A 21,049-nucleotide genomic window follows, 5' to 3' on the forward strand; every position below is an offset into this window, starting at 1 on the left:
GCACCTCATGCAAAACAGGATTTGGATGTATGCGCCGACGGGGCCATAGACTATTATGGTGCTGACAGACATTCATCATTTTCAGGTGCGTACATCTACTGGAGGTGAACACTAAGGTATAGTAGACTGCGTCTGGGTGTATATCTCCAAGAGGCGTTCACGCCCGAAAATGATGAACATCAGAGCGCGCGTGGTCTGCACCATTATAACCTGTGGGAAAGCAGTACATATAAATAAGATGGAGTACTTGGGTAATACTATTTTGATCAAAAAAGCGTAAAAGCCTTCCCACAATGTGTTTTCTTTTTTTTTGTCTTGGGTGAGACTGGTTACCATACAATATATGTATTTTTATGTTTACATGTTAAACTGTCAGCTCATGTTACTTTTTTGTTTTCCAGGTCTCTCATAAACTTGGACTGAATGAATAGCAGATTTGTTTCTGGCCATCCTGACAGTGAAGTGTGACATGGAGAATACAGACAATGTCAAAGGAAATCTTTATGGTATTGTAACCTCTTTTATCAAAGGGTTTTTCCGGGTTCCTTATAAATTTCTGCAGTCTGTGACTGGAGATGGCTGAACCTTGCCAAAAAAATAAAATCTCATTTATTTTATTTTTTTTTTGCTAAACTTAGTCCAGATACATTTTTCGACCTAAAAGACGCACCGGACCATAAGACGCACCTAGGTTTTAGAGGAGGAAATTAGAAAAAAAAATTGAAGCAAAAAATGTGGACAATTCTATACTTAATATCCCCATCCTGGTATGCATGGCCCCATCCTTATCCTGGCATGCATGGCCCAATCCCTATCTTGGTATGTAAGGACGCCATCTCCGTTCTGGTGTGCATGGCCTCATCCTTATCCTGGCATGCAGGGCCCCCATCTCCGTCCTGGTGTGCATGGCCCAATCCCTATCTTGGTATGTAAGGACGCCATCTCCGTTCTGGTGTGCATGGCCTCATCCTTATCCTGGCATGCAGGGCCCCCATCTCCGTCCTGGTGTGCATGGCCCAATCCCTATCTTGGTATGTAAGGATGCCATCTCCGTTCTGGTATGCATGGACCCATCCTTATCCTGGTATGCAGGGCCCCCATCTCCGTCCTGGTGTGCATGGCCCAATCCCTATCTTGGTATGTAAGGACGCCATCTCCGTTCTGGTGTGCATGGCCTCATCCTTATCCTGGTATGCAGAGCCCCCATCTCCGTCCTGGTGTGCATGGCCCAATCCCTATCTTGGTATGTAAGGACGCCATCTCCATTCTGGTATGCATGGCCCCATCCTTATCCTGGTATGATTGGCCACAGGCCCTATCCTGGCATGCATGGCCCCCAGCGGAAAAAAAACATTTTTACCTTCCATGCACGCCCTCGCAGCATCCTGCTCCATTGCCAACAGCTGCTTTATGCTTGTAAGCAGCGCATGGTAGTGACGTCCTCCGCCAAGGACAGAATATTCACTGTTCATGTCGGGAGTATGTGCGTGAAATGCAGCGAGTATTCATTGCTCTTTAGCAAGCACAGTGTCAGCCACAGCTGCCGGGTCCCAGCAGCTGCCGGACTTTTCACGTGTGCTGCTACTAAAGAGAAGGAATATTCATTGCATTCCACGCCTATGTGACTGGAATGCAGTGAATATTCATTAAGTACCCGATACACTCGAAAGCACGGCAGCTGCAGGAAGCCAGCTACTGCGGCTAGCACTGTTCTACTGTGCTATTAGAGGCAGATGAATATTCACTCCTTTCCATGCTCATGTGCGTAGAATGCAGTGAATATTCATTTCTCTTTAGCAGCGGGCACAACAGATAGCCGCAGCAGCCGGCTCCTGCCTGCTGTGACACGCTGCTCCGCTGCAGCTGCTCCTCCACCACAGCCAGGTTAGGGACATTTGGACTATAAGACACACACCTCATTTCCTCCACATTTTTGGAGGAATAAAGTGCGTCTTATAGTCCAAAAAATGGTAAGTGAAAATAATAACAAAAATATGTAAAAAAGCAAAACAAGTACACTCACCTCTTATGACACTTGGCAACACTCCCCTGGACTATTGCCAGTCTCACATGTAATTGCCACAGGAGTGCCAGGGGAGGCTAGTATAATTTCCATTTATTTATTTATTTGCTTGGCTTATTTCCACAAGGAATACACCCCCAGATCAACACTTACTTTTATTTTGCATGGCAATCACAGCTATGCCTGTGACTGCAATACACTCCCACGGCCTCAATATGCCTCTGTTCGCTTCCTGGGGGGACACATAGCGACCCTCGCATATGACACCGGTCACTGCCTCACAGGGGTTACCTGAATGTCCTGTGAGATTTTGCCCAGACCACCTACACAGACCTCATTTCTTGTCATATCTCCAACTAAGCTGGTACATTACAGTACACACATCTCATGTTAATCGCTCTTCTGCTTTTTCCTGCCCGCCTGATCAGTGGTAAGGTAATGCTGCTGTGTGGTGAGGGCTCAATTTCATTTTTTTAATTGTGACAAAAATCAGAATCTTGGAACAGGCAAATAATAGCAAATTAAATTAATTTGATTAATCGTCCAACACTACCTGACAGTGTGTACTTTTTACTTTCTCACAATTTTATGGTAGGCACACAGCAGCAATTATGCAAATTGCATACGTATGATTACATCATGACCACTGGCAAAGGAGAAAAATCCTGACACTGTGCATATTACAAACTGTCAGGAATCAACAATCTGCGGTTGTATTCAGTGACTGCAAACATTTATGTGGAGCTCTGAAAACTCCTTTAAAGTAGCACTCCTCCCATCAACGTTTTCATCCTCTTAATATATTGCAATCAACATATTATATAGCACTGTAATTACAATTGCTCATTTTGCCTTCGTACATAGTACATTCTTCTTTTCTCTGCTTTATGTATATATAGGAAGTCTATTTTCCCGGCAAAAACCATTCCCCTATTCTACTACTGACTCTGCTGCTCCTCCCTGCCAGGACTTTTGCAGTGAGTCGTACAGAGAAAATAGACCTCTTGTTTCTTCATAGCGCTTAGAAGGATTAAGTTAGTCCCATGTTTAATCACATTATGTCATAGAACTAATTAATGGAAAAGAGAAGAATTAAGTGGATAGAAAAGCAAAATGAGCAATTGTAAGCACACTGAAGAAAAATGGGCTGCATGGTCGAATCACCAGAAGAAAGCCATTACTGCACAAATGCCACAAAGTATCTCATCTGCAATGTGCAAAACAACAGAGACAAGCCTCAAAACTTCTGGAACAAGGTAATTTAACTTTTTAGCCACAACCATTAACGTTACATTTGAAGAGAGGTCAACAAGGCCTATGATGAAAGGATCACCATCAGGTGGATCGCTGATGTTTTGGGGATGTGTGAGCTACAAAGGCACAGGAAACTTAGGCAAAGTTGAAGGACAGATGAATGCAGCACGTTATCAGTAAATACTGGAGGCAAATTCGCAATCATCAGCCTGGAAGATGCGCATCGGACGTACTTGGACGTTCTAACATGACAGCGATCCAAAACACAAGGCCAAGTCGACATGTCATTGGCTACTGCAGAACAAAGTGAAGGTTCTGGAGTGGCCATCTCAGTCTCCTGACCTCAATATCATTGAACCACTCTGTGGAGATCTCAAGCGTGCAATTCATGCTAGACAGCCCAGGAATTTACAGGAACTGGAGGCTTTATGCCAAGAAGAGTGGCAGCTTTACCGTCTGAGAATATAAAGTACCTCATCTACAACTACCATAAAGACTTCAAGCTGTCATTGATGATAGAGGGGGCAATACACGGTATTAAGAAATGGAGGATGTAAACTTTTGATCAGGGTCGTTTGGATTCTTTGGGTTCTTACTATGCTTTAAAAAGAGAAAACACAGTAGTTTGACAATAAATGGCTTCACCCAACCACTAACCATGAGTGGAGAAAAAGTTTTGGTGTTATCATTCATATTCTCTGAAAAAAGGCCAAGAAAGCAAAAATTCTGCCAGGGAATGTAAACTTGAGCACAACGGTATATAATATGATGACTGCAATATATTAAGGGGATACAAATTTTAATGGAGGGAGGAGGAGTGCTTCTTCAAGCATGTGAAGCTTATATGATGTGTGGACTAGATCTTATCTGAATCTGAGATAGTACAGTCTTGCTTTATTGGACAACCCAATGAAACATCGTAATTAAAGGCCTGTCAGTCAAGTGCCCTCCAACAATTGACATAATCATCAAGAGATACTTGAAGTTTCAGGTTGTAAACAAAATTGAGATTTAGTTAAGAAGTTTTCAAAAATAAGGAAAATGTAAGAAAGTGGCATAAAATAACTAATTACTCTCATGATAATCATGCATGTTCCAGCACTGCTGTTTTTATATCTGTCCTGTTTTACTGTGCTACAGCATTGACTTCCCCAAACTATCTACATGATTGCTGCAGCCAATCACTAATCTTTGCCATGACTGTTGCAGCAGTGATCACATGGGTAGTCGGGAGATGTTTTCTCTGGAGTGCTCGCCTGCTGAAGTGGGTAGTTGGACACGTCATCGCTGCAGCACTATTATCAAGGACTGCAGAGGAGCGGTGGCACTGGAATGCAGGGGTTTTATCAGTATTTTACTATGACCTCTTTTTTGGGTAATTTTTTTCTGAACTTAGAAAACTCCTTTACTGAAATTGTGCCCCTGAAACTTTCCTTATCGCTATTATCCAACCCAAGTGGTTTCAGGTTACTAGCAGGTGGAACGTGACATTATTTGACATTTTTGAAGTAATTTATCTGTAAATACTTGCTTTGCCATTTGACATCTTTAGTACCTGCATGTTATTTAAGGCTGTGTTAGTGCGCTTCTGTCATAACAATCCGTTGCTATATACACCAGAGTAGAGTATATAGAAAGAGTTTAGGCCGCACATAGAAAAAAGGTGAATTTGAACGGCCACATTGTTTGCAAGAAAGTATTAGGTTTTTAATTATTTTCTTCTTCACACACTGTTCTTTGAAGGACATTCATCATATGTGGTGGTACAGTTTTCCAGGTGCGGCGTTAACAAATGTGCACTTTTTTTATTACACTTTTTTTTTATTACACGTAAGAACACGGCATTTATAGTGTTGTGAAAAAAAATTTCATACTTTTTGATTTTTTCTTTTAAAGTTCTTATTTCCGGTCCCCCGAATTGGCCACATACAGTAATTTTATCTTAAAATTAGCACCATATAGTAATTTTGACCAGACTCTTATAGTAATGTCCCCATCTTGTAGTAATGTTCCACATCCTGGTTAGTGTCTTTGTAGTAATGTCCCATTCTGGTCCTCATCTTGTAGTTATGTCCCCATCATGTAGTAATGCGCCATCCCGGTCCCCCGATCGTGCAGTGACGCGCCCATCCCGGTCCCCCGATCGTGCAGTGAATGACGCGCCCATCCCGGTCCCCCGATCGTGCAGTGGCGCACCCATCCCGGTCCCCCGATCGTGCAGTGGCGCACCCATCCCGGTCCCCCGATCGTGCAGTGACGCGCCCATCCCGGTCCCCCGATCGTGCAGTGACGCGCCCATCCCGGTCCCCCGATCGTGCAGTGACGCGCCCATCCCGGTCCCCCGATCGTGCAGTGACGCGCCCATCCCGATCCCCCGATCGTGCAGTGACGCGCCCATCCCGGTCCCCCGATCGTGCAGTGACGCGCCCATCCCGGTCCCCAATCGTACAGTGAGTGACGCGCCCATCCCGGTCCCCCGTCGTGCAGTGACACACCCATTCCGGTCCCCCGTCGTGCAGTGACACACCCATCCCGGTCCCCCGATAGTATAGTGAGTGACGCGCCCATCCCTGTCCCCAGATCGTGCAGTGACGCGCCCATCCCTGTCCCCCGATCGTGCAGTGACGTGCCCATCCCGGTCCCCCGATCGTGCAGTGACGCTCCCATCCAGGTCCCCCGATCGTGCAGTGACGCGCCCATCCCGGTCCCCCGATCATACAGTGAGTGGCGCGCCCATCCCGGTCCCCCGATTGTGCAGTGACGCGTCCATCCCGGTCCATCGTTGTGCAGTGACACGCCCATCCCGGTCCCCATCTTATTGTAATGTCCTTTTTTTGCCTTGCTTCGCATACACACACAAAATTCTCATCTGACCTCCGCTCCCTCGACAAGCAGCATCCTGTCCTCTTCTCCGGCTTTGGCGGTGCATGTCAGTAATGTCACACGTTGCCCACATTGGTCTGCCTATGTCAGCTGGTACTGGTACTGTGGCGCAGCGAGGTGGGGTTTACTCCGCTGTACATTTCAATTGAACGTGCGTTCAAGCATGCACATCAAACTGAAAAGAATCTCTGATATTGGGGGCCCCAAGGACCGGACTGCGGCCCTGTGAAGCAGCCTCAGGGGCTGCCCGCAGGCTGCGTGTTTGATACGCATGAGCTAATGTTACCATTGCCAGATAGTGTGTGTACTGTATATATAGGACAAGAGAATTAAGTGAACAGTCTTTTAAAGATCCAGTTTTCAATAAATATATGTAGATGCCTCCACTATCATCTCTGTAGAGGGACATCTCCTAAAGGCCCTTAAAACCTAGAACATGGCACTTTCAAGAATTCATGAGACTGACACTGCTGTTTTATTTTCCAAAATGCAAATATCTTTGCTGTTTACGCAGGTAAATATCACAGGTCTTTGTTTATCCAGCTCACAGCCACATGACTTTCATGGCGTTATTAGGATAGTACTTCTTTGATTTCTGTTAGATGCTGTATAACAGGTGTAGATACTTTTTGTTAGTGACCAGCACCTTGTGTGAAGCCCTACCCCATCTGTACATTTGCTCCCAAAGAGTGCACACTTGCGTGCCTAATTTAATGCTATAGAAACCGAGCAAAATAACAAGACACCTTGCTTCCACCTATCTCTCTCTTTGGGTGTTTTTTTTTCTGTCTGTATGACATGACCTGACTAGAATCTTGACAAACTGGAATAGAACTATTCAACTATGTAACATGTATACAGTAATATAAATGAGATTCCTATATAAATAAGCTCTATTGCTTGTTTAGTGGATGCTGCTGCCAGCGGGTGACATGCCCAGTATGATGATTTAGTACCATTTACTATGCTGACGATGGGCTGCTAACATCTGTTTCTATGTTTTTTACTTTCAAATCCTATCCTTTATCAATAATCTCTGCTTATATGGCCAAATCTTGATAAATTCTAGAAAAATGGGTCTATGAGAGAAACTAACTGGTGAAATATGAACCACATCATTAAGCATCACCAAATTGTAAAACATAGTAGGCTGAAACTGGGCAACCAATGCATGGGGACCAGGCGCTGGGTAAGTCTTCTTCACTTCTAGATTTGCCCATTAGAAGTTCAGCCCAAAACAGTGTTACTCACTAGTAAAATATACTTTTTTCTGGTCCTGCAACATTTCTTCCAATCTTTAGCCATGCCACTAGTGATGAACGGACGTGCTTTGACAAAGTGGTCCGAGCATGCTCGTGTGCTAAGAGTGCCTTCTGCGTGCTTGAAAAATATGTCCAAGTCCCTGCGGCTACATATCTCGCGGCTGTTCGACAACAAAAAAAAATCTTAACCAAAATGGCGCCTGGGCAGTAGCATCTATTGCGCTATGATAGATGCTACTGCACAGGTGCCGTCTTCAGCGTCATTTTGCTACAGGAAAAAACAATTAGGCTCCATCAAGATGGCGCCAGCAGCGCCTGCGCAGTAGCCTCTATCAGAGCGCGATAAAGGCTACTGTGCAGGCAACACCAAAGGCCGCCCTGAAGCACGAGAATCTCATTAACTGAAAACTGAAAATAAAGATTAAACAACAACCATAAGATGGATTTCATCAACCAAGGAATCATTGTAATCAGTATAACGGCACCAACCTGACAGTGTCTGTAGGTTACTGTGCACACTAGAGTGACCGGATCTCATATGGGGGGGAAAAAATGTCAGAATCTTGTTCGTCTGGACCCCACAAAACGATTCCCCTTTCCAGATATTGAGAGAGCCAAAATTTGAGCTCGATCAAACGACGTTAACCCGTGCCGCTCGTCGCTCAAAGTTTGAAAAAATCCAAATTGAGGTATTTTAAGATTTAGGTATTTTGCATAGTCTGTTAGACTATAAAGAATGTGACAACAACATTGCAGAAATAGCCCTGACCAAATTTTCGAACCATTTGTGGTATTTGAATGCAGAGTTGGTGGGATTATCGTTTTTTGATCCCACCATTACAGACAATGAAAAGTTGTTAATGGCTAATAAATTGCTCAGTAGCACAGATGAACCATCAGAGCACGCTAACCTACATGAGTTGATAATTTTACATAGTTATCTAATCTATTCTAGAGCTTTTGTTAAAGTAGTTTTTGAAACGTCAGAATATAATGCTCGGCATTTGCTTACAACTTGCAGGACATATTGCTTTTGTTCTTCATCTTTTGTCAGAAGGTCGTTAAAGTCGGTTACTTCCTACCTCTTTTAATTTTTCTTTCCTAACTTTTGGATTTACAACCCTAGCATGCTCTGATGGTTCATCTGTGCTACTGAGCAATTTATTAGCCATTAACAACTTTTCATTGTCTGTAATGGTGGGATCAAAAAACGATAATCCCACCAACTCTGCATTCAAATACCACAAATGGTTCGAAAATTTGGTCAGGGCTATTTCTGCAATGTTGTTGTCACATTCTTTATAGTCTAACAGACTATGCAAAATACCTAAATCTTAAAATACCTCAATTTGGATTTTTTCAAACTTTGAGCGGCGAGCGGCACGGGTTAACGTCGTTTGATCGAGCTCAAATTTTAGCTATCTCAATATCTGGAAAGGGGAATCGTTTTGTGGGGTCCAGACGGACAAAATTCCGACATCGATTTTTTGCGGTCACCCTCGTGCACACTCCTGCTGACAGGTTCACTTTAAATAAAAAACACAAATTTTCCTATCTCACTAGTTTTATTTAATCTGTTAAAGTTAGAAGTAACAACCAAACAACTTAATGTAAAAAGTACATATAAAAAAGTGACAAATATAGCCCCCCTTTTTTTCAAAAAGCCTTCCATCCATGGAGTCAGATTCGTAATCTGTTATGAACAACTTTTTGGGCAGCTCCAACCACAGCCTCCCAGACACTGTTCAGAAAGGTGTGCTGTTTTCCTTCATAGTAAATCTTCAATTTTAGAAGGGCACACAAATTCTCAATAAGGTTTAGGACAGGTGAGGCGGGGGCCATGTCATTATTCTTTCATCTGTACGTCCTTTACTGGCAGCCAAGCAGTGGAGGACTTAAATACATGTGATGTAGCATTGTCCTGCATAGAAATCATGGTTTTCTTCAAAGATACAAACTTTTTCCTGTATGACTGCTTGAAGAAAGTGTCTTCTAAAAACTTTCAGTAGGTTTGGGAGTTTTTTTTCTTCTTGAAATCAAGCATATTTTTATTAATTTTATAACAGTTACACATATACAAATAACATTCTTAACCAAGGTGCTTAACCCCCTGGCCCTCCCCCATACCCTGAAAACCTTCCCCTCCCCCTAACATTTGTTATTCAGAATACCATATCATACATATACGACCATACATGATATGAGGAACTCAGTTTGATTAATAAACTCTCTGCCTGTCGGGGGGGAGTTGCAGATATAGTTTTTGGGAATCTGTTTTCTAGCCATATATAGTAATCGAGCTATGGCAAGTTTCCTAGTCTCAACAGAACACTGTTCATCTACATATCCCAGTATGCAGGTGAGAGGATTTGGGGGTTGATTTTGAGTCCATCTTAAACTGGAAAAGGTCCAACTAGTTCATACTTACTAATATTAGCCATAGCAGTACCGCACCTCAACTCTGCTTACTTTGAAGTGCAGGCCTGTGGCCATTACTGATCCAGCCACAGGCTTCACCATCTGGTACATCAAGTCACTCGCATCTCATCAGTCCATAAAACCTTTAGTAAAATTTGTCTTCAGATATTTCTTGGCCTGGTTATTGGGTTTTCGCCTTCCTTACCTTTACCATGTCTTGAGCACTGAACATCTTGTACTTCTGCGCTCCCAGGAAGGTTGCAGTTCTGGAATATGGCAGCACTGGATGATAATGGGTCCCTGGTCGCTTCACATTTGATTCTTCTCAGATCTTTGGCAGTTAATGTGCGTCTTTGAACCTCAACATTATTTTTACAACCGTGTTTACTGTTTGCAACAAAACTTTTGATGGTTCTGTGATCATGCCACAATATCTTTTCCATTTCAAGAGAGCTGCATCCCTCGGTAAGACTTGTAACAATTTATTACTTTTCAGAATCCGTTAAATCTCTTTTTGGCCATTTTTCTTGAGGAAATCCAAGCTGCCTAATAATTCTGCACACCTTGATAAAGGGTGTTAATATCTTAGGCTTCACCCGCCCTCTTTACACAAATACACATCACCTGATCGGCTTCATCCAAAATCATTCAAGTTTAAACAGCTTAGAGTTGTAAAATAGGCATAATAAACATGATGATATGGTCAAAATACCCACCTGCCTTATAACTGTGCTGTGTGTGTAATTTACAGTAGAATGGTCCATTGGAGGGAATGGTGGTCAGAGGTTAATATGCCCTATAAAGAGGCCCTACATCAAGGATAGGAGTTTTTTTTTCCTTAGTGGGCTGATGTTACAGGATGCTTGTATTTGTACATGTAGGAGTTTCAGTTAGTGGAATGCATTATGTGTTTCACAAGTCCCATGCCATCTGCGTGTGTGGGAAGAATGTAACATGCCTCAGCAAAACTGTTTACACTCCGAGCAATCATGGTTGAAATTCATTGACGAGACTATTTACTAAGGTCTCTTGGTGGCACTGTATACAGCTTTGTTTAATACCTCCTTATATAATAATAAACTATTTTAGATCAATTTTATACTTACCATATATACTCATGTATAAGCTGAGATTTTTAGTACTTTTTTTGTGCTGAAAACGCCCCCCTCGACTTATGCACAAGTCATTGTCCAGAAAGCCTGCAGGGGGAGGGGGAGCGGCGGAGCAGCGGCAGGAGCTGGTGGCACAGTGGCAGCTGCAGCCGCCGGCTAACAAAAGACATCATGCTCGCCCTCCTCGCACTGTCGCTGCATCTCCGTCGCTGCTTCTCCGTCCTGGCAGCTCTTCCTGTGCTCAGCGGTCACGTGGTACCACTCATTAAGGTAATGAATATGCACGTGTCTCCACTCCCATAGCGTGGAGCGCGTATTCATTACCTTATGAGCGGTACCACGTGACCGCTCAGCCCAGGAGAGCTGCCGTGTCGGGACAACGGAGATGCAGCGATGGCACGAGGAGGGTGAGTAGGATGGGGGGTTGTGAGCCATGTGGGACTGGGGGAGTCGAGCCATGCAGGACCGAGAAGCCATGCATACAACAGGGGGAGCCACACATAGCATGACAGGACAGGGGGAGCCACACATAGCATGACAGGACAGGGGGAGCCACACAGGACGGGGGGGAGCCACACATAGGACAAGACGGAGGGAGTCACACATAGCAGGACAGAAGATGCGCGGAAAAAAACGCATCAAAAAAGCGCGGTTTTTAAGCAAAAACCGTGCAAAAAAAGCGCGTTTCCTGGGAAGGAGTCCGGTTTTGTATCAGGTTTAAAATGCTAACGTGGGCACATAGCCTAAGAGTTAATGCTGGTGATATGGCTTGGCCAAAAGAGCATGGTTACTACTGGGAGTGCATAGAGGAAATAAAAGGCTCATGTTTCTCACCAGTAGAGGTCAACCTGACAAATGGAGGCATTGCTGTAGAGGCCTGCAGAGTGCCTGTATAATAGCTAGCTTGTAGAGACACATCTGGGGTATGGAGAGCGCCAACAGGTTGCGGCTGTCTGTACAGATGTCAGTAGATTGTCTTGGATGAGGGAGCCTAGTCTACCTGCATAAGATTAGCACCATTGCACAGAATGAAAAAAATGAGGATTGCCATCAGAGAGATGGGGGGGGAGTAAAATAAATGTCGTCTTCTTGTGACGAAATGTTGCATCTGCCACATAGACAAAGCTTAGCCGCCCACCAGGGATGAGTAGATGGCCACACCAGGAGAAGTCTGAACTCTGATGCTAAACTGTGAAGAAATGTCACATCAAAGACTGAAAGGAGGCTGGTGCCAGAGTATGAGCACAAAAATGCTGTAAGTGCGTGAGCAGGCCATAGGCATGTGCAATATTGACTGGCTAGCTATAACAGTGCATTTCTGTTGAGAGGGGGTGATACATTGACAGTGACACAGAGACTGAGCAGGTGGAAGGTGAAGCTGCTGTTGAGATTGCAAGTAGGAGGTATGGGTTGTCACAAGTACAAGCCCACTGTTATTGTATGTAAGCTATTGCCTTCTGGGCGATTGTGTGTAACCATGAAGCATGTTTTATTGTAAGATCCTGTAATCCTTTGGCTTGTTGCCATTGCTTCAGTGACTTTGTTGCAGTGTGTCCTGTGAACGTCTGCATTCCATAAGTGTGGAAACCACTCTATTAACAAGGGTCATTGTATCCTACAACTCTTTAAAGGATTACACCACCAGTGGTGTCTTAAATGTTATTTTTATTAAACCTTGGGTACCATCTTGGCAACTCATGAAGAACACTGCTTGCCAATAGCAGGTGTCTAGTGGTCAACTGATGGTCCAGTGCTTGCATTACCCTGAGTTTTGTTTTTAATTTGGCATACACTCGTGTTCTCATTGTAAAACCAACGTTGTAAGAGATGTTGGTAGCAAAATAACGATTGTCTAATTTCTGATATCTTAGTTGTAATGAATGTCTCATGTTGAATGTTTTTGCATGTAGTCTCTGTTCTGACAGATATACAGGCACTTCTTACAAAATTAGAATATCATCAAAAAATTTTATTTTATTTCAATTCTTCAATACAAAAAGTGAAACTCATATATTATATAGAGTAATTACAAACAGAGTGATCCATTTCAAGTGTTTATTTCTGTTAATGTTGATGATTATGGCTTACAGCCAGTGAAAACCCAAAAGTCATTATCTCAGTAAATTAGAATATTTTATAACACCAGCTTGAAAAATGATTTTAAAATCTGGAATGTTGGCCTACTGAAATGTATGTTCAGTAAATGCACTCAATACTTGGTTGGGGGCTCCTTTTGCATCAATTACTGCATCAATGTGGTGTGGCATGGAGGCGATCAGCCTGTGGCACTGCTGAGGTGTTATGGAAGTCCAGGTTGCTTTGATAGCAGCCTTTAGCTCGTCTGCATTGTTGGGTCTGGTGTTTCTCATCTTCCTCTTGACAATACCCCATAGATTCTCTATGGGTTCAAGGTCAGGCAAGTTTGCTGGCCAGTCAAGCACAGTGATACTGTAGTTTTTAAACCAGGTATTGAGACTTTTGACAGTGTGGACAGGTGCCAAGTCCTGCTGGAGAATATTTCCATCTTTCCATCTCCAAAAAGCTCGTCGGCAGAGGGAAGCATGAAGTGCTCTAAAATTTCCTGGTAGACCGCTGCGCTGACTTTGGTCTTGATAAAACACAGTGGACCTACACCAGCAGATGACATGGCTTCCCAAAACATCACTGATGGTAGAAACTTCACACTAAACCTCAAGCAGCTTGGATTCTGGCCTCTCCACTCTTCCTCCAGACTCTGGGACCTTGATTTACAAATGAAATGCAAAATTTACTTTCATCTGGAAACAACACCTTGGTCCAGTTCTTTTTCTCATTGGCCCAGGTAAGACGCTTCTGCAATTGTCTATTGGTCATTAGTGGCTTGACACAAAAAATGCAACACTTGTAGACTATGTCCCCGATAGGTCTGTGTGTGCTGGTCTTGAAGCAATGAGTCCAGCAGCAGTCCACTCCTTGTGAATCTCCCCAAATTTTTGAATGGCCTTTTTTTAACAATCCTTTCAAGGCTGCGGTTATCCCTGTTTCTTGTGCACCTTTTTCTACCACCCTTTTTCCTTCCACTCAACTTTCCATTAATATGCTTGGATACAACACTCTGTGAACAGCCAGCTTCTTTAGCAATGTCCTTTTGTGGCTTACCCTCCTTATGGACTGTGTCAATGACTGCCTTCTGGACAAAGTCAGCAGTCTTCCCTATGATTGTGGAGCCTATTGAAACAGACTAAGGGACCTTTTTAAGGGACTACTTTTAACAGACTAAGGGACTACTGAAATAGACTAAGGGACCTTTTTAAACTCTTAGGAAGTTTTTGCAGGTGTTTTTGTTACTGTATGCTGTAATCCATAATCAACATTAACAGAAATAAACACTTGAAACAGATCACTCTTTTTGTAATGACTCTACATAATATACCGTATGAGTTTCACTTTTTGTATTGAAGAATTGAAATAAATTAACTTTTTGATATTCTAATTTTGTGAGAAGCACCTGTATGTCATAGATGGGGGAACTGTTCTGGCACAGTGGCGCTGGGGAAAGAAAAAATACAACTACTGATAACCCCAGCAGAATCTGATGTATGTCTGGGTTTCTGGAGCAGCAATTGGCTGAATAATACAGTGACTCTTAAAATTTTGTACATTTTGTGTACACTGATGCTTCCTAAATATAAATGATACAATTTAACAGGAATACAGGGATTATTAAAGTAATGTAAGAGGATATTATAAAATGTGATGGTCCTGTATAAAAGAATGAGTTATTTTCCCTTCACCCATGACAGCACACCTGAGAGAGGGATCCGCCCCGCCAGGACAGGAACCTACTGAGATATAAGGGGCGGCACCTCTCCCCCGCTTCAGTTGGGTGCCTGTCCTGGAAAGGAATCCCTCTGACAGCGCGGTGCCTGTCATCTGTGAAGGCCCAGACCCGTTCCGGCGCGGGAAGAACAGGGCTTACCTGTAGCGCCGGCCATCGGGCTTCTGGAGGCGCAGTCCCCGGACCGGAGGTTCCTTCAGGCTCCAGGTTTGTGCGGGCGCAGGTGGCGACTCCTGATGGCTGGAGGCTCCACCGTGCCTCCCTCCCCTCGCACGTGCCTCTGGCCGCTGACGTCAGCGGCGCAAGGTATCATGGGCGCGCCGGCTGACGTCAGCTAGGCGACGGTGTCATGGCGCCGGGTGTGACGCCAGTCGGTGTTGTGAGTTCATTCTCCCCTTCACCTTTGATGTCTGATGAACTCCCTCTGCTGGTGAAGAGAGGTAGTGAAATTGATTGGGATGGGAAGAACCTGTCATCTGAACAGGCGGAGTGTGATTGGACATCTGGAATTTCTGAGTGGATATAAAGCAGCCGACGCCCTGCAGGGCTGCTTTTGATCCTTTCTGCTCTGAGCTCTTGCATCCAGCTTAGTTCCTGTCTACTAAAAGCTAAGTTTTTGCCCTGCTATTATTCCATGAGATTTTGTCTGGTTTCCTTAGTGTTTGTATTCAGCCAGTCCTGGTTGGGACGGGCTGAGTTCCATTTTTGTCTCAGATCAGTTGATCTCTTTGCTCTGTTTTCAGAATATACCTGAGTGCTGATATAGTGATTTTGAAGTCTAGCGACTTCAGGGCCTTTTTCCCTATCAGACGGTTGGGACATTTTTGGTAGGGTTTTTTGCGGATTGCAGCCAGCATCTTTTCTGTCCTGTCCTATCTAGTTAGTTGGGCCCCATCGTTTGCTCAGCCTGTCTTTCTTTCTGTTTGTGTTTTTCATCTGTTTTTCACCGACAATACATGTTGGGGGCTGTCTATTGCTTTGGGGTCTGCTCTGGGGCAGTTTAGATTTCCCCTTTCCTTCTTTAGGCTTATGTAGTTCTCCGGCTGTGACGAGGGGTCTAGGGCACCGTAGGAACCCCCCACAGCTACTGTTAGTTGTGGTGTATAGGATCAGGGGTCTGCAATCCGATAGCTACCAACCTCTCCGGTTTTCTGGACTTAGCTTGTATTTTTGTTTTCTCCTCCTCCGGTGACTCATTCATAACAGGTCGGCTTTTCTGAAGCGGTCGGCCGGCGGTCGCAGGGGGTAGGGGAGAAGACGCCCACCAGGACGGAGGCAGAATATTTAATAAGGAAGAGCGGCATCGTGGGCGGGTAATCATGGAGTCAGAGCAGGAGCGATCACCGTCTCCACCGACTCTGCCTCCCTCGCAGCCCTCCGCCCGCAAGCATGGCAGCCGTTCAAGCAGCAGTCGCCCCAGCCGCGGGTCGCTGGACTCCTCAAGATCCAGAGAGCACAGATCTTGTGCTCCGACACAGCCTCCGAGTCCGGTACCCTTGATTACGGGTGGTGAGTGATCTTCGTGAATGCTAGCAATCTGTTAATAGGGGTTCCCTGTTGTATGTTTAAACTCCGTAGGAAAAGCCTAAGAAAGCAGGGAGTAAGAAGAACAATAGGGATTGTGCCATATGTAAAAGCCCCCTAGCAAGAGACTGGCAGAAGGACCTCTGCGCCAGTTGCATCCAGCGAACCATGGCAGAAGAAGCGCCTAGTTTCGCAACCAACCTTATATCGGCCATTAGGTCAGAGATGGAAGGTTCAATTAAAGCTTTATTGAAAAAAAGGGAAAAAAGAGTAGAAAGAATCTCCCTAGTTCCACGTCAGGCTCCTCCTCGGCCTTGTCTCAGACCGAACACCCATACTCCTCAGACAGTGACACGGGTGGCAAACCATGTTTCCCAGGAGAAGACACGGATGCTCTCCTCAAGGCCATCAGGGCAACGATGGGCCTACAGGAAGAAAAAGTGGCTAAGTCCTTGGAAGATGTCATGTTTGGGGGACTACAAGAAAGAAAAAAACGGACCTTTCCAGTCAATGAAAAGGTCCAAGCACTCATTGAGAGAGAATGGAGGAAACCCGAGAGATCAGGAGCTCTTGCCTCCATCCTCTAAGAGACGGTACCGCTTTGAGCATAAGGACGCAGAAATATGGGACAAAGTCCCAAAGATTGACACATCGGTGTCTAGCTCTTCCAAAAAATCGGCTCTGCCCTTGGACGACTCAGGGGTTTTTAGGGACCTGCTAGACAAAAATGTGGATTCCTATTTAAGGCATTCTTGGGAAGCAGCAGCAAGGGGGATTGAAGCCTGCAATAGCGGGCGCGTTCCCTAATGGTTTGGCTGCAGCAATTAGAAGAGAGACTAGCGTCAAAAGTCCCAAGAGAAAAATACTGGCAGATATGTATCTTCTACACGGGGCAGCAGCTTTTTTGGCAGACACCTCTGCGGACTCTGAGGTTGACAGCTAGGGTGGCAGGATTATCAAATGCCGCCAGACATGCGTTGTGGCTTAAAGGCTGTCCAGGTGACCTACAGTCTAAAGCTAAACTGTGTTCTATCCCCTGCGATGGTCTATTTTTATTCGGGAAAAACCTAGATGATATCTTGGAGAAAGCAAGCGACAGAAAGAAAGGCTTTCCCAGATTTCCGGCAGATCAGAGAAGGCCGCCCTTTCGGAGAGAAAGATTCAACAGGGGTGGTCCTCCGGCGGATAGAAGAAGATGGGAAGATAAAAGAAAAAAGGTGTCCGGATTTATGTTTGGTGGAGGCACCTCCACTTCAAAAAAATCCCCACAATGACGCCAGTATTCCGGTAGGGGGGAGATTGGCGCTCTTTTCTCAGGACTGGGGAAAAATCTCTTCCAATATCTGGATCCTATGCATCGTAAGAGAAGGCCTGAAGATCCCCTTTATTCGCCAGCCAAAAGCAGTGTTTGTTATTACCCCTATCAGGAAGGCGATCGAAGAGCAGTTGGCCTTAGGATCAGAAATCCTGAGCCTGGTAGACAAGCAAGTCCTTTCCGAAGTCCCGAACATACAGGAGGGAACAGGGATCTATTCCCCCCCTTTTCCTGATAAAAAAAACCAGACCAGTCGTTCAGGACAATCATAAACCTCAGGGGCCTCAATCGGTTGATAAAAAAATCAGACCTTCAAGATGGAATCGGTAACTACAGCCATAAAACTGCTACATCAAGATTGTTTTATGGCCGTAGTCGATTTAAAGGATGCATACTATCACATCCCCATCCATCCAGATTATCAAAAATATTTAAGAGTGGCTTTCTATGTCCAGGGCATTCTCAGGCATTTTCAATTCAGGTCCCTTCCATTTGGCATATCCATAGCCCCGAGGGTTTTTACCAAAGTTGTAGCGGAGGTAACAGCCTTCCTCCGAATTCACGACACAGTCATAATACCATATTTGGATGATTTCCTAATAGCGGGCAGCTCAGAAGACCACTGTACAGTACAGTTGAGCTGGGTGACCGACACCCTACAGAAACTAGGGTGGATGATAAATTTCAAAAAATCGAGACTACAGCCCCTAAAAAAACAGACCTTTCTAGGATTTATCCTGGATTCAGAGCAGCAAGCCTGTCTACTACCAGGTACCAAGATAGAAAAGGTGGAGAAGGTGACCTTGGCTGCCTGAGACCAACCTCACATGACCTTGAGGAACGCGATGTCTCTGCTAGGTACCCTGACGTCCTGTATACCGGCGGTCAGGTGGACTCAATTTCACACCTGACAGCTTCAGGGGGAGGTCCTGTCCGCACAAAGATCGCTGAGAAGGCGTTTAGGAAGACTGGAGCTTTCCTTACAGGTCAGAGACTCTCTCAACTGGTGGCTAGACAGGACAAACTTGGCTTCAGGAATGCCATGGGACAGACAGACAACCAATATAATACTGGCAGACGCAAGCTCCTCGGGGTGGGGGGCACACCTAAGGGGTCATGTGGCCCAGGGTTCCTGGAGGCCTCAAGAGAGGGGCGCATCTTCCAACCTGAGAAAACTGTGGGCAGTGAGCAAAGCCCTAAGACACTTTATCCCCCTCCTCAGTGGCCGCAATATCCAGATCATGTCGAACAACATAGTAACAGTGGCGTACATCAATCACCAGGGGGGTACAAGATCACACTCCCTAATGAAGGCAGCCAGCGACATTTTTTACAGAGCGGAACAGCACCTAAACTCTCTTAACAGCATTGCACATAAAGGGGGCAGAAAATACAGAGGCCGATTTTCTAAGCCGCAATACTCTGAGGCAAGGGGAATGGGCTCTAAATCGGTCCATTTTTCAAAAAATCATACAGCTTTGGGGGGAAACAGTGATAGACCTCTTTGCTAACAAAAACAACAGGCAAGTGGAGAGATTTTGCTCACTAAACCCAAAGGAAAAACCATGGGCAGTGGACTCATTGCAGATTCCGTGGGACTTCAGGCTAGCCTATGCGTTCCCCCCAGTGGCTCTGATCCCAACAGTAGTCAGAAAGATCAGGAAGGAAAAAGCCAGGGTGATCCTAATAGCCCCATTCTGGCCAAAAAGGCCCTGGTTCACTCTGCTACGAATGATGTCCCTCTCAGATCCATGGGTTCTGCCAGAAATCCCAGACCTACTAGCTCAAGGTCCAATATTCCACTCTCAGGTCAAAGGATTCCATCTGACGGCGTGGAATTTGAAAGGTCGCTTCTAATGGATAGAGGGTTCTGTCCCGGGTTGGTGGCCACCCTGCTAAAAAGTAGGAAGCCGGTGACAACTAATATCTACGGCAGAACATGTAATAAATTCCTTCAGTTCCTAGGTAAGCCGTTAGAGCAAGAGTCCCCAATTAGTGCCATCTTGTAGTTTTTTCAATCAGGATTACACCTGGGGTTAGCAGTAAACACTCTTAAAGTGCAAGGATCCGCACTGGGTGCACTCTATAACTGCAATTTGGCAGCGAATAGATGGGTAGCCAGATTTATCAAATCCTGCCATAGGTCTAGACCTATCCCAATACCTAGAATAGCCCCTTGGGATTTAAACCTGATACTGGAGGCCCTTACAAAAGGACCATATGAGCCTATATAACAACTACCCATAAAATATCTTACCCTAAAAACGATTATTTTAGCGGCCCGTAGAGTAAGCGACTTGCAATTTTTCAGGACAGGGTGGTATTAAAAACGGACCCCGCTTATCTACCTAAGGTAGTATCAGATTTTCATCGAAGTCAGGAGATTGTCCTTCCATCCTTTTGCGAAAATACGAAAACCCCAGGGGAGAAAAAAATTCCACAATTTGGATGTTAAGAGAGCCCTGCTAGAATATATATCTGTCACTAGCCATTGGAGGAGGTTCCAGTCCCTATTCGTAGCTTTTCAGGGTGCCAGGAAAGGCTATGGAGTGTCAAAAGGGACTATTGCCAGATGGATTAGGGAGGCCATTAGTGTAGCCTACTCAGCTAGTGGTGTTCCGATTCCTGACGGCATCAAGGCTCATTCCACCAGAGCCGTGGCGACCTCCTGGGCTGAAAAAGCAGAGGTATCGATTGAGCAAATTTGTAAGGCCGCTACCTGGGCCTCACCGTCGACCTTCTTTAAGCACTATAGATTAAACCTATCCTCCTCTGCTGACTTAACCTTTGGTAGAAGGGTGCTGCAAGCGGTGGTCCTTCCTTAAGGTGTTTCGAAGTCTCCAAAAATCTTTCAGGTGTGCCGTCATGGGTGAAGGGAAAGCCACCATGGTTACTTACCGGTAGCCGTTTTTTCCGGAACCCATGACAGCACCCGTATATTCCTCACCTTTTTCACCGTATGGGTGTGCACGTTAGTAGGGTGCATTTGTGTGATGTGGTGTTGGATAAACATGTAATTAACCGAGAAGTCCTCTCAATGCTCTGTAACCAAATGAAGCAGGGGAGAGGTGCCGCCCCTTATATCTCAGTAGGTTCCTGTCCTGGCGGGGCGTATCCCTCTCTCAGGTGTGCTGTCATGGGTTCCGGAAAAAGCGGCTACCAGTAAGTAACCATGGTGGTTTTGGGCACACTTCATGTACAGCCATGTGTATTATAGTGACTAAAGTGTGCATGGTTTGTTAAGTAAAATAGCAGTGGCCAATGATATTAAATAGGTCTGTGCAGATGAGCAGTTTTTTACACAGACCTAGTGTCCATGAGGAAAAAAATATCACTGGATGGACTGGTCTTTTCTTTGTTTTGGATGAGTCTCTCCAATTCAAATCTATGGGTGCACAAAAAAAATTTAGATTCCATACAAATTCATGTATCATTCGATTT

At 45.0% G+C, this 21,049-nt stretch overlaps 1 protein-coding gene across 1 annotated transcript in view; it reads left to right on the top strand.

Moving 5' to 3' along the window:
- The first annotated feature begins 396 nt into the window (after positions 1–396).
- KANK1 (KN motif and ankyrin repeat domains 1) overlaps positions 397–21,049 on the top strand; it is a 122,742-nt gene continuing 102,089 nt past the window's right edge. The window contains exon 1 of the mRNA XM_073554126.1: positions 397–506. Coding sequence (XP_073410227.1) covers positions 470–506 — 37 coding nt within the window. The 5' untranslated portion in view covers positions 397–469. The remainder of the gene's footprint in view (positions 507–21,049) is intronic.

Source organism: Dendrobates tinctorius, unplaced genomic scaffold (assembly GCF_039654945.1).
Source record: "Dendrobates tinctorius isolate UK_male_01 unplaced genomic scaffold, ASM3965494v1 ptg000207l, whole genome shotgun sequence".
Classification (NCBI taxonomy): domain Eukaryota; kingdom Metazoa; phylum Chordata; class Amphibia; order Anura; family Dendrobatidae; genus Dendrobates; species Dendrobates tinctorius.